The sequence below is a fragment of the Prunus avium genome, chromosome 3 (genome assembly GCF_965620075.1).
Source record: "Prunus avium chromosome 3, drPruAviu1.hap1.1, whole genome shotgun sequence".
Taxonomy (NCBI): Eukaryota; Viridiplantae; Streptophyta; class Magnoliopsida; order Rosales; family Rosaceae; genus Prunus; species Prunus avium.
Genome location: NC_142286.1, coordinates 5,502,957 through 5,517,882, shown reverse-complemented (window position 1 = coordinate 5,517,882; position 14,926 = coordinate 5,502,957). Strand labels below are relative to the sequence as shown.

At 38.1% G+C, this 14,926-nt stretch overlaps 1 protein-coding gene across 1 annotated transcript; it reads right to left on the bottom strand.

The window, feature by feature from the left end:
• Positions 1-5,673: 5,673 nt before the first annotated feature.
• LOC110769499 (AUGMIN subunit 4-like) lies at positions 5,674-13,866 on the bottom strand. The gene is made up of 14 exons (XM_021973486.2): positions 13,731-13,866; positions 9,500-9,519; positions 9,288-9,335; positions 9,052-9,177; positions 8,204-8,551; positions 7,912-8,011; positions 7,726-7,771; positions 7,437-7,530; positions 7,247-7,318; positions 7,044-7,102; positions 6,750-6,809; positions 6,623-6,674; positions 6,015-6,092; positions 5,674-5,942 (listed from the first exon to the last, which is right to left on the bottom strand). The coding sequence occupies exons 1-14, from the start codon at positions 13,864-13,866 to the stop codon at positions 5,868-5,870; spliced, it is 1,314 nt and encodes a 437-aa protein (XP_021829178.2). The 3' UTR covers positions 5,674-5,867.
• Positions 13,867-14,926: the final 1,060 nt, after the last annotated feature.

Sequence of the window (14,926 nt, the reverse complement as noted above, 5' to 3'; positions counted from 1 at the left end):
CGGCAATGGACATTCTTTTTCTTTCAGATCATTTAAAAGCTATTTAAACTTTGAACTTAATTCCCTCCTAAGCCAATCAGTTGAACAAAGAATTCTACAATTGCACACATCTTGTCCAGCAACAGTCAAAAAGCAATCCAATCCAATCCAACAAATAATGTGTGCCCTAACAAAATTTAAGCAGCAATTAGTATATGATTTTCGTGAAGATTATGTATATATGATATGTTTTCCAAGTATACTTGCCTTCCAAGCATCATGACAGTAGCTTGAGGATTAGCGCCAGAGGTGTGATAAAACGTTGAACCATCAATAACCCTCAGAGAATCAATACCAAGAACTCTATATCCTTTATCAACAACCCTCCCAACTTGACACCCTCCATGATAGTGCCATATGGTCTGTTGGAAATTTTGGAAATAACATATATTATTAAAGCCTTAAATTTTGGAAATTTTGCAAAATACATACAGTTTAGGAAATTCTTGCAATGAATCTAGATGGGAATTCTGAATTTCCACAATCATCATACCTTTGGTGCAAATAAACTATCAGATAGAAAATAGGGAGCAGAATCTTCAAAACAATAACAAAAAAGGAATCTTGGGTGGGAATCACAGACAATGATTGCAAAAAATCGGCCGCCAGTGCCTAGGCGCCGCCTAGGCCAATTTTTCCAACACTATTTAAAACTCCTACAAACTATTTCAGTTGTTCTCAAATGATCCGTAACTCTAATTAACAAGCACAAAATGACATACATCTGGGAATCACATACAACGATTGCGAAAAATCAGCCGCCTAGGCAGATTTTTCCAACACTGTTTAAAACTCCCACAAACTATTTCAGCTGTTCTCAAATGATCCATAACTCTAATTAACAAGCACAAAATGAGATTCATATGGGAATCACAGACAACGATTGCAAAAAATGGGCCCCCGAGCGCCTAGGCGGCTGCCTAGGCCCATTTTTCCAACACTGTTTAAAACTCCCACAAACTATTTCAGCTGTTCTCAAATGATCCATAACTCTAATATATATATATATATATATATATATATATATATATATATATATATATATATATATATATATGCATAGTTCGAGTATGAAATTACCAAAATGGCATCGATGTCATCCTTAGGTGAGAGCTTCTAGTCTCTCTGCGAGCTCTCTTTTCCTCGGCTTTCGCTGCTTTCTCTTTGCCTTTTCCTGGCTTCTTCATCTTCTTCCCCATGTCTGGAAACACAGCTAAAAAGGCTCAGACTTGGCACGAGGAAGAAGAGAGAGAGTTATCTGGACGACGCTTGTTGCGTCGATTCAGCTGCACCAACATGGATTCAGCTGCATCCTCAACTTGTGATACTCGCAAGTGCACGAGCCGTTTGGTAGTATAGCATATGTAAGTGCGAGGTCGATCCCACGAGGATTGGTGATTGAATGATCCAATTCATTTCCCCTACACAAAACAGAAATGAAAAAGAAAATAAATAAAACAAGAAAAAAGGAAATAACTCAAGCAAATAAGTTCCCAAGTTTAATTAGATTAACGGATTGATTCTAGCTAAAGTATGATTAAGCCATGGTGTTTGGTCATAACCTTGTGTTCCTAATTCCCTAATTTGATCATTTGTTGTCTAACCTAAAATTAAGCATTAGGAACCCATTAAGCATAGAAGAACAATTTAAACAACCAAGCATGTATCTAATCTCTGTTGTCGAATGTCCATACATACTCTTCCTATTCATAGTTCAATTCGAATTAAAGCATGGTGTCTACTCTTAATTCAAACCAAGATAGCTAACATGCAAGCCTAAATGATGATCAATCATTCAAACTAGCATATTAACTTATAAGCATAATGAATAAGAACAAAAACCATAATTGAAACTTGGAAACTAATTAAACTTAAATACTTAAGAAAGAATGTACATTACAAGAAAAATAAATTACAACTAAGAGAACATTAAAGAAACTAAGAGAATTTGAGGAAGATAAGGGAAGGGAGCTCTAGAGAAGTGTTTGAGAGCTCCCCCCTTGGGGTGTGTTTTGAAGCTTGAAGACTTCTCTATTTATAGGGCTAAGAGGGAGGAACAACATGATGAATTCCAACACCACCATTCCTTATTTAATACAACTCATAACTCCCACATCATCTTGTCTATGTTAGTGTGGTTGGAATCAATTCCATCCCATACTTCTTTTGCTGCACCTCAAGCTTTCTTCACATGGGATTTCAAAGGTGTTCAATTGTGGCTGCCTTTTGCTGCCAACCCATGTGGGTTTTCTTCACCATTGCTGTAAAAAACGATTCTTCTGCACCAGGCTTGGTGTAGGAAGGCCTGAGGTTTCAATATATATCCAATGAGGCTCAAATTTGGATATGTCATAATAGACACCCATTGGAACAACCTTTATGAAGAATGTATTCCCATATGAGCAGTAAAAGTATACTTTTTGGGCCTTGTAAGTTGACTGCCGAAAATAGACTGGAATGTATGGTGTGCATTTTGATGGGCCCACGGATTGGGCTTGGATTCATCAATTGATACGTTTTAGCAGTCCATTTTGCTGTTCAGAATCTCTTCTTTCCAACCACATATTAATTGGGCCAATACAATTTGGGAGGAGGAAGTTAAGGCCGAAACGAATTGCTAACTCAGTCTGCTCGTTTTTGCACCATTTTGCATCTTTTCCTATCTAAAGCCATCATTGCTACCTAAGGCCCAATGAACTGAATCATAAACAAAAAAGGGATTAAAAGCACAAGTTTAACTCAATAACATAACCAAATCATAAGCTAGAAGGGTACAAAATGATATATAAATATGCACCGATCAACGCTAATACTACATTTTTTATTATTCTAAAAAAGTATAGCCGCGCGGCTATACTATTGTGACGTGTGGCAAAATGTGCGCTAGCGCCAGTTAGGTCCTTTTTCTTAAAAAAATAGTATAGCCGCTATGTTATACTCAGCGCGAGGATGAAGAGAGAGTTATCTGGACGACGCTAATAATGACTATGTTGCTTTCAGCGCGACGTCGATTATTTGGGATAGTAATCCGCTGGCTATTTAGGTCACGCACTCACGTTGTCGTTTTTTTGAAAGCTGAAGCCAGACATAAGGCCCAAGGTTTAAAATATGTCGGACAGGATTTGTGCGGCCCAAAATAGATATGAGTCTTACCCATATTCGAGTTTGTGGCCTATACCTTGTTTGTTTGACTGATGGGCCATACCAATTTGTCCTTTCTCTTTTTTTGGGTCAATGGCCAATTTATCCCTCTATAGTTGTATAATTTTGTTGATTATATATGGCACATTTTCCCGATACAAAAAGATTTTGAAACGAAAAATTATTATGTGACGACTTTACTAATATGTGGTGTGTTGATATAATCTTATCAAAGGCTAAAGATAAAGGCGAAGCCCGATTGATGGCAAAGCTAGTCTGGAAGCACATCAAAGTTAGTTGATTAGTGGAGTGGCGGTGCGATAATGCCGGTTTGGTTTCATTTTTTTTGTTATGTTAATTTTATTGTAAGGATATAATTGGACTTTAAGCGTGTTAAAACGAAACTAAACTTACAGTAATAGCTTCTAGTTTTCCCATCATATAATGGGAGAAGAGATTTTGACCTTGAGCTACCTCCAACCCACCAAGGGCAATTCTACCCACAGGTGCGCTAATGCCCAACCCAATATTTTCAAAGAAGATAAATAGCTAAGATATGTTTATCTCAGCCCAAAAAAAATGTTGAAATCCTATCTCTATCTGCCCAGCCAAAATAAATAAATAAACCATATCTCTATCTTCATTTGACTATATAGTACGCTTCACTTGTCCTACTGAAACTTTTTCCATCATGTTTTTCTTGTAGACTGAAACTTTATATATATATAAAGAGTATAGCCGCCTCGGGATATTTTTTATTTTTTTAAAGAGTATAGCTGTGTTGCTTTACTAGGGTCATTTTTTTATAAATAGTATAGCCGAGCGTACCTCGAGGAATTTCTTCCGGCAAGTGAGTTCATTCCTTAAGGGTGCTTGCTTGATGACGATGCTTAACTTCTCAGATTGCAAAATTACAGCTCTCATGGTCTTACACACAAAAAAATAAAAATAAAAATGAAATAAATCATATTAAAATATTATAAAGTGGCCGAACTTATTAGTTGTAATTTGCCAAAATATTGCCGAATATAACACGTACGTATTTTATTCATATTTTTCTCGTTTCGTATTTTACTAACTAAAAGAATGTGAGAGGCTAAGATTATTTCTATTCTTGACACGTGGCGAAATGGGCCCTAGCCGCAAGCGGGTCCCTCTTTTTCGTATAAATAGTATAGCCGCGCGGCTATATTCGGTTTTTGTTTTTAATAAAAAGAGTAGCCGAGTGGCTATACGACGGATTTTTTATTAAAAAAAATAGTATAGCCTTGCGGCGATACGCGGGATTTTTTTTTTAAAAAGCGTATAGCCGCTCGGCTTTACTGGGATCGTGTTTTTTTAAAATATTTTTTTAAATAGTATAGCCGAGCGGCTATACGGACTACACCCCAAATGTCTTTTCATGGTTCTCATTAAAGTGATTCTGTAAAGCGCATGCCTTTCCATCTAGCATGGGACTGATCATAATTGTAGCTAAAATTACTGCTAAACTTATTGCTAGTTGGGGTCAGAAAAAGAAGAAAATAAAAGAGATACCAGTAGGTCTAGGACAAGAAGAATAACGTGCATATGAAATTTAATCTTTAATTTGACAAGAAAAATAATAGAAAAAGAATTTTCTTCTGCTTTTATTTATTTTTTAAATTTTTTTATAGAAATTTCTTCTGCTAATTAAAAAGCTAAATAGAGCAGCATAAATACCACGACAAACAATCCACATCAAGGTAATAAATGACTCATAAATAGAAGGATACGTATGGCTGTTTTAGCCTAAACTGTTGTGAAGAGAATTGTACTACGATAAGTTAATACAACAGTTGAAACTCTGCTCTCTCTCTCTCTCTCTCTCTCTCTCTCTATATATATATATATATATACTTTGGTTTTTCCAAACCATATCAATATCATTGTTTTGTTGTTCTTGTTTACATCATTAATTATTTTCCATATTTGTGGGTTTTGTATGCCATTATATATATTCACCCTTGGATACCAAACATGACTCCATTAATCATATGATATATATACCTACAAACATTGATCAAACTAACGTTCAACAATATATTTTACCCTCGGAAAGCTTCTTCAGCTGCCTTGACGGGTCTCGTATAGTATACATTCAAGATCATCTGGGATGGAAAGTCAGTTTCGGAGTTTGGGTGGCTCTCGTGTTCCTCTCTCCCATCTTCTTTTTCCTTGCACTTTCCATGTACATCAAGCACAACCCTAACAAGAGCTTGTTCACTGGGTTGGCACAAGTCGGCGTGGTTGCCTATAAAAATAGAAACCTTCCTCTCCCACCTTTGAGCTCAGAAAGTTTATACCACACAAAAAGGACTCGGACCTTGTTGCACCAACTAACAAATTAAGGTAGAGTAGTAATCGTACACATGCCACAAAACTAAAATTGCTTCTGAGGTCATAAAACGTGGCGAGATGCCTATAATTCTTTTAATGTGATGATGATTTACAGAGTATACACAACATTTCAAAAATCAGCTGTCTGTCTATGACCAATCTAGCTTATAACTATAAGCACAAATGTCAAACAAAGAAGAAAGTCATAAGCATGATGATACTATTCAGAAGGCGTTTTTCATTTCCCTTAGGAAACAATCAACAGGCCAGTGATGAAGCAATTGGAGGCTTGGACTCAGAAAACAAGACCAAACAAGATACAGCAGGTTCTATGCATTTACGTGATCTGGGTGTGTCAGGTCCATTTCAATTTGGTCAATTGTCCATTGCATATTTTCCAATTTCTGTAAGGGGATGTTGATATTAGAGATTAGCATGAGAACTGAGAAATGTACTACAGTAAGCACTGTTATTACCTTTATAATATCATGGTACTGCCTTGCAATTGAATCAAAGTGAGGATCAACACCCTGATATTCTCTAAGACGTGTAACCTGTTAAGAAAGATGACTTTTGTAAATAAAGAAAACCAGCGGGAGAGATGCAGAAGGGTGACATGGTTAAGTAGTATGCATGTTGTCAAAGTAAAGTTGGCTCAGCATATCTTAACTATTTATTAGCAGCTGAAGCATTTTCTATAATTATCATCAGCTTTGTAAATGGGCCCATTGATTATAGTGCAGACCATTAAGTATTTACGACCCATCTTCACAATATCTACAATGACAAATAACCAGTAACAAGTGATATAGCAATAAAAGCAGATTGAGAAACTTCCTTATCTCATCAAAATTCCTTAAGAAAACCCAAAAAATCTACTAGCGAATAAGTTTGAAGCAGTTTACAACTTGACAGATAGCAGATTAGGATTTAAAACAATAATGACTTACAGGAAACCAAGGCAAATAGCTAGAAGGCTATGATGTGGCTAAAATGTCTGTTTTGGGGCACACGCAAATGAAGGCAACCAATGATCGGAAACCACTTAGAAAAGGGAAGAAAAATAAGAAGTAGAATATCATACCGCTTTATTATATGCGATTGAAGCTTCATCTGTAGCTTCAAGGAGATACTTCCTAGAAATGAGTTATAAAATTGTTAAAACCCTGGAATTAGTAAGCTGCACATACTTTCAAAGTCATCAAAGCTACCTTATTTTATGTATTGACTCCTTAGTATAAGTTTCAAGAAGGAGAACATGCTCCAGAACCCTGAAATACAATGGAGCATATTATACTCATTACATACAATCCATTAATTGATTTGATCACAAAATATAAAAAATATATATATATAGTCAGTGCTGAGTGGTGAACTTTGTCTTCTTGCATAAGATGCATCACAAACAAAAAATTCATAAACATATGGAAAGTGAGACATTAAGAAACATTGAAGCCAGAAATACAAAATTATAAATTTATAATACAGAAAACCATGTAACGGACCTCAATTTTGCACTCATTGTCTCACACCTCTTGCAAAGCCATGTTTTTTGCAGTCCGTCCTATAAATCATTCATTATTAATAAAAGGTTCAAGAATCCTCAACAACATTGAAAACAGAATAATATAGAACCTTTGAGGCTCCCTCATATTAACCCTCAACAACATTGAAAAAATATTAACCTTCCCAGATATTAGAAGCTTACATATTTATGTTGATGTTGCAACTTCAAATCTCTGACCAGTTTGATGAGCACTCCCAGTATCTGCTCTAGGACCTAGTTTTGCAACAACAAAAAAACCAAGGCATAAAAAAATATCTCACAAACAAAATGCGCCTGGCATGAAATTGCGGGAACATAAAACTTTGTTTTATTTTTGTTTTCGTTTTCATACATTATAATATTCAGCAAATTTTCTATCCGCAGAATATAGATCTTCCCGCAGAGCTGCTTCCTCCCTTTCCATCTCCTCAATTATCAACTTCACCCTGATAAAGTCTTGAGAAAAGTGTCACAAAAATAGATCAGACTGTCAGAAAAATATTTAGAACAGTGCCTCCAGAAATTTATTGATTGCCAAAAGCATTGGAATTAAGATTGCCAACAATCCATAAAAAGCATCTTACTCAATGTAAAAGGGAATTCTCATACAACGAAAATTGCATCAAAAGAGTAACTCAAACCTTTCTGGAAGGCAAGAACTTGAATTCTGATGCCCAGATGACGAGTCTGCAAAGCATTGGAATTAGTTACACCTTTAATAATTATCATTATGCATGGGTAAACATGTGTCATGTACATATTGCATCATCAACTTTAAAAGTGCATGTCTAGTGTATATGGATGGAGAGAGATAGAGAGAGAGATACCATTGTCATCCATTATAAAGGCATCAGCTAATTTATCACATTTAGCTACCAAACGGACTTCAATCTCCCGAGAAAGACACAACTGATATTCTGTCATGTCCTGCAGTTGAAGCATCAGAAATGTAAGGAGCAGCTTCACCAAAGTTAGATCTTCATGTTAAGGGATCATATACAGTAAAGTAACAGATTCTATAAAGAAAATATACGTTTGAATGTGGAAAAAAACATTAATAAATAATTGGAAAATAAAAGACAAAGTGAACTGTTGCCAGAACCATAATGGACATTGTACCATTGACAATGGTGTTTGCTGGAGCTGTGTTTGCCATAAATATGCAGGTGTAATTCCAAGAAAGCGATTCGGAACATCACCAACTCCAGATTCCACAGCATCAGTAGCACTAAGAGAAAGATTGTTGTTTGCTGCACTACTGGTGCTAGTAGCAGTATTAAAATTGGTTGAGTTGGAACTTGAGCTGATTGTAACGCTGGTACTGGTACTGTCAAGGGAACTGCGTGACATCGTACTGCATTTTTCAATTTCTTCCTCATGAATTTCACCATCTTTGGAGATAAGAGGAAGCCTCAATCTTTGAGCTGCTTCCGCAACAATCATGCGATGCTCCAATGTCTCGTACAACTGATATAAACATGAAAATCACATTCTCATCCGTTTTAGACTTGATGTGAAGAATAGAATACTCATGGTACATTTGAGCATCCCATGAAGATTGAATTAGCCTGTTGTCTTTTGAAGATGAATTAACATACAAGTCTATCATAGTGCATCTCTGTTAAGATCATGGTTAAATAAAAAATGAACATTCTTTGAGGGAATACTAATTCTGAACTGGTTCCATTTCATATTAACTCAAAGGAAGACATTTTTTTTCCTCTTGTTTTGTACTTCAATTGTAACAAGGAGAAGGGAATCATTCAACTCCCATACCAGGAAACCACAGGCACCCTGTGCTTTCCCACCAACTTACAAGCTATTTACCTTAAAGATATGGATGTCTCTCCTATTTCATGCCAAATCATGACTCGACAACCCTTGATGTAAAATGCATTTCCAAATCAATAACTTCCAAAAAAAAAAAAAAAACAAAACAAAAATCAGAGATTGTGGCACATTGAAACCTGAGGAGGATTCTTCAAGTCCGATTGCAGATATAAACCCTGAACATCTCGAATTCCTCCAAGATTAGCCACCGAAACTGCTTGTTGATACTCTTCCACCATTGCAATTGCCTCGCCATAAATTGCCTACACCAGAATCCAAACCCACCATTCACACACACACACATTACAAAATCCTTGCCAAATTAGAACAACTAGTTCAATCAACACAAACTCAAAAAAATAAGCAGAACTACCATGGCTTCCAAGTAACGCAATCTTTCTCTGGACATTTCCTCCCTTGCCTGCACCAGAATTAAATAACTTTAAGAAATCAAAGGCATTGTAAAGAAAATGCTCAGATTGTTTAATTCATAGATTGCATTTTATAGTTTGTAGAGCACCTTTTTTAAGCAACCAAACAAGGCAGGGAAATGTAGAGAGAGAGAGAGAGAGAGAGAGAGAGTACGAGTTGGAGGTCGAAGTAGGCTGATTTGAGTCAAACAATATGGGTAGAATATTTTCAGATATATTTCATTCTCCGAAAGGAGGTATTTATAATACAGGTTACAAACCCTAGTAGGATTTAATTAGGAAATAAGTGGAATCCTAATTACATAATATCTATACAAAAGGAAAAATAAATAAAACCCAAATAGAATAGGATATATTCTACTCGCCAACACTCCCCCTCAAGTTGGAGCAAAGACGTCATGCATGCCCAACTTGTCAAGCGAGTTGAGAAAGATACTTGTAGAAACAGCTTTCGTAAGAACATCAGCTAACTGATACTCTGAACGGATGAAGGGGAAGGACACAATCTCCACATCCAACTTTTCTTTAATGAAATTTCGATCAACCTCCACATGTTTTGTACGGTCATGTTGTACAGGATTATGAGCAATTGCAATCGCAACCGTATTGTCACAATATAAATCCATGGATTTATTAGGCCCAAAACCAAGGTCTTTCAACAATCTCCTCAACCATAGTAACTCAGATACACCATGGGCCATTCCCCGATACTCGGCCTCAGCACTAGATCTAGACACCACCTTTTGTTTTTTGCTCCTCCACGTAACAAGATTGCCACCCACAAACATAAAATACCCAGATGTCGAACGCCTATCTGTGGCTGAACCTGCCCAATCAGCATCTGTATACCCTTCTACATTCGTATGGCCATACTTGGAGAAAATTAACCCCTTGCCAGGAGTTACTTTCAGATACCTTAAAATACGAGTCACAGCCCCCATATGATCCACACTAGGAGAGTGCATAAACTGACTCACTATATTTACAGCATACACAATATCCGGACGGGTATGAGCTAAATAAATCAATTTCCCCACAAGTCGTTGATAACGTTCTTTATCAGTCGGAACTTGATCGGGATATATCCCCAACTTATGATTCTGCTCACTAGGGGTATCAATTGGTTTACAATCCAACATTCCAGTTTCTGCAAGTAAATCCAAAACATACTTTCTTTGGGATAGAAAAATACCATGTTTAGATCTGGCAACTTCAATCCCAAGAAAATACTTTAAATCACCCAATGATTTCATCTCGAACTCAGAAGCCAGATACTTCTGAAGACTCTGTATCTCTACATGATCATCTCCAGTCACAATCATATCATCAACATAAATAATTAAAGCCGTCAATTTACCTTTATGACGCTTCAGAAACAAAGTATGATCAGAGTTACTTTGCACATACCCAAACTTCTTCATGGATGCAGCAAATCTTCCAAACCACGCTCTTGGAGACTGCTTTAATCCATACAAGGATTTTCGTAGCTTGCACACCACACCCTCCTTAGAAGTCACAGGGATACCCGGCGGAGGATCCATATATATTTCTTCCTTGAGGTCACCATGGAGGAATGCATTTTTGACATCAAATTGTAGCAGCGGCCAGTCACGGTTAGCAGCTAAGGATAAGAGTACGCATACAGTGTTGAGCTTAGCTACTTGAGCAAAAGTCTCTGTGTAATCCACTCCATATGTCTGAGTATACCCTTTTGCTACCAATCTTGCCTTGTAACGGTCAATGGAACCATCAGCCTTGTGCTTCAAAGTAAACACCCATCTGTACCCAACTGCCTTTTTTCCTTTTGGTAAAGGAACTAACTCCCAAGTAGCATTCTTGTTCAAGGCTTCCATCTCAACATACATTGCATCTACCCAATTTTGATCAGATAGAGCATCCTGCAACTTAGTTGGCACACATACACTAGATAATTGACACAAATATGATGCATATGACTTAGATAAACGATGAGTTGACATATAATGGTTAATGGGATATTTAGACTTGGCATGTATATCAGGAGAATATTGCACTTTAGGTTTCCCACGGGTAGTACGTGGGGGAAAAGAATAGGTAGGCACATCACTAGAAAGTACCTCATTATCACAACTTGATTGAGGCAATGGCAGGGCAGAGGGGGGTCTATTATCAATTTCATCTGTACGAGAGTCGCCAATATCACTGTTATGTCCTTCTGAGAGAGGCTCAAAAACACCAACAATTTCGTCTGGCGACCGGTCGTGGCTTTCCTCGCGACCAGTCGCGTCACTCGTATCGGTATTGTTGTCGCTCGTCGACGCGAGCGACCAGTCGCTTTCTATATGCGACCGGTCGTTTTCATCACAGAGTCGTTGGCGACCGATCGCGTCTTCCCTGCGACCGGTCGCTTCCTGTTCTCCAGAAATTCCTTCTTCAAGTCCAAAAACTTCCATATTTTCCACTCCGAAACTCTTCAATTCACTCCCCCTCTCCCCCTGAATTGAAGAGGAGGGAGAGACATAGTAGGGTACTTCTTCATGAAAAGTAACATCCAAAGTGACATGTACCTTCTGAGTAGGCGGGTGATAACACTTATAACCCTTCTGAGTAGTAGAATAACCAATGAAGACGCAGCGGAGAGCACAAGGATCAAGTTTACTCCGTTGATGGGAGTAGACATGAACATAAGCAACACACCCAAACACCTTCGGAGATAACTTAGAGACCGAAACCGGAGGAGTAAGAGCACACAACACATCAAGTGGAGTCTTGAAATCAAGAACCAGACTAGGAGTACGGTTAATCAAGTAGGCCGCGGCCAAAACACCATGTCCCCAAAGATGATGGGGAACAGACATATCCAACATAAGAGAGCGGGCAACTTCAAGTAACTGACGATTCTTTCTTTCAGACACGCCATTCTGTTGAGGAGTGAATGAAGTGGTAGTTTGGTGAATGATACCCTGATCACGAAAAAACTGATTCAATGTATGATTCACATATTCACCGCCATTATCGGTCCGAAAAACTTTAACATGAGCATGAAACTGAGTAGACACCATGGCACAAAAATCAGGGAGAATAGAGGCAACATCATGTTTATTCTTCATCAAATACACCCATGTTAAGCGAGTGCAGTCATCAATAAACGTAACAAACCAACGGAAACCATTTGAAGTCACACGAGCAGGACCCCATACATCAGAATGGACTAACTCAAAAGGCAGGGCAGCTTTATTATTACTTAAGGGAAAAATAGTACGGTGACTCTTGGCCATTACACAAGTCTCACATTTGAAGCTAGACTCATCACAGGAGCGGAATAAAGATGGAAACAGACGCTTAAGGTAGCCAAATGATGGGTGTCCCAAGCGACGATGCCATAACCAAATTTGCTGTTTGTCTTTGACACTGCAACGTTGAACAGTATTAACGACACGATCACGAACTGGTGCAGAAGGTAATGTCAAATAATACAACCCCCCTATCCGTTTACCATGCCCAATCACCTCGTGAGTCTTGAGATCCTGAAAAGAGCAATGGGTAGGATAGAAAGTAGCAGAAACATTAAGTGTATCAAGTAAGCGACCAACAGATAACAAGTTACAATGGATATTGGGAACTAATAATGCACGAGACAATGACAGAGTTGGGGTGAGAGAAATGGTGCCCTCGCCAGTAATTGGAGAAGGCAAACCATTAGCACTAGTTATGTATGGGTCACGGGTGTTACTAGACAACTCATCAAAAAATTTAGCATTATAAGTCATATGATCAGAAGCACCAGTGTCAATTATCCAAGTATTAGAGCTAGTACCTGGAATAGAGTCAGAAACACGCAAATTTGCAGAAGCAGCAGCAGCACCAACAATGGAATTATCACCCATGATTGTAGCAGAAACTCAACAAATCACGCAGGGTATACAATAGATCACAACACAGACACAAATATGGCAGATGCACGAAGACAACAGAGGCACAAACACAGTACAGGTAGATGCACGAACACAGTATAGGCACGCAGTAAAGGCACGAACACGACAAAGCACAAGGCACAAACACAGTAGAGGCAGATGCACGAACACAGTAGAGGCACAAACACGACAGAGCACACAGCGGAACACGGCAAAGGCACAGACACAAGAACCCTAAAAGAAATTAGGGCACACAGTAGAACACGGGTGGGCACAACACACACAGGTCACCAGAAACCTGGCTCTGATACCAAGTCAAACAATATGGGTAGAATATTTTCAGATATATTTCATTCTCCGAAAGGAGGTATTTATAATACAGGTTACAAACCCTAGTAGGATTTAATTAGGAAATAAGTGGAATCCTAATTACATAATATCTATACAAAAGGAAAAATAAATAAAACCCAAATAGAATAGGATATATTCTACTCGCCAACAATTTGGAGACGAGAGAACCATCGGGTGCCAAGCAGTGGCGCTCCAGCTGATCAATGACTTGGGTCAAATCCAGTGGCAGGTTTTGCCCTTGTTGTTGAAGTCCCTTCTGATAGTGAGAATAGCACATCCCTGTTAGTTAAGAGTTTAGTATAGTGTGCCAAGTGTAAGATTGTTATTGGTTGTTATCCTAATCTAGTGGTTAGGCTGTTATAAAGTAAAGCACTGTACGCTCTTTCTCATTAAGGAAAATATACACAGCTCTTTTCTATATTCTCTCTATTTTCTCTTCTTCTTCTTCAACTGTTATCATGGTATCAGAGCCATTCATGGCTGACGCCGATTCGTATTGCTCCTGATTCTTTTTCCGCTGCACAATATTTCTTTCTCTCTACAAATCGCATCGTTGTTCTGCTAATTTCTTCTTTGTCATTTTTCTGCAACCCTAAAATCCCAATTCCTCTCTTCTCTTCGATATTTTCACAATGGTTACTGCAGCTCAGCTTTCTCTTACACAATCGCCGATTTCTTCATTGATTCCAAGCGTAGGAAACACAGTAACTGTGAAGCTTGATGATTCTAATTTCGTCACCTGGAATTTCCAAATGGGTTTACTTCTTGAAGGCAATGGCATTATGGGGTTTCTTGATGGTTCTGCTCCATGTCCCCCTCAATTTGTTGATTCTTCTTCTGATTCTGCCACAAGAATTGTCTCTGATGCCTACAAGGTATGGAAGATTCATGATAAAGCGTTAATGGCTTTGATTGCTGCTACTCTCTCTGCTTCTGCAATTTCTTGCATTATTGGGAGTCAGAGTGCTACAGATATGTGGACTAGTCTCAAAGAGCGTTTTGCTGATGTCTCTAGAGCAAGTATTTTTCAGATGAAAACTAATTTACAGAATATCAAGAAAGGGTCTGAGTCGATTGATCTGTATTTCCAGAGGATTAAAGATGCAAAAGACCAACTTTCTACAGTTGGGGTTGATATTTCTGATGAAGACATTGTAATTCTTGCCTTAAAAGGTCTTCCTTCTGAGTATAATACTGTCAAAGCTGTTATTCGAAGCAAAAAGAAGGTGGTTTCTCTGAAAGATTGTCGCTCCCAACTCAAGGCTGAGGAAGCTACCCTTGAAGAGACTGCACGTCAAGTTCCACTGTTGACTGCCATGGCTGCTACCCCAATTTCA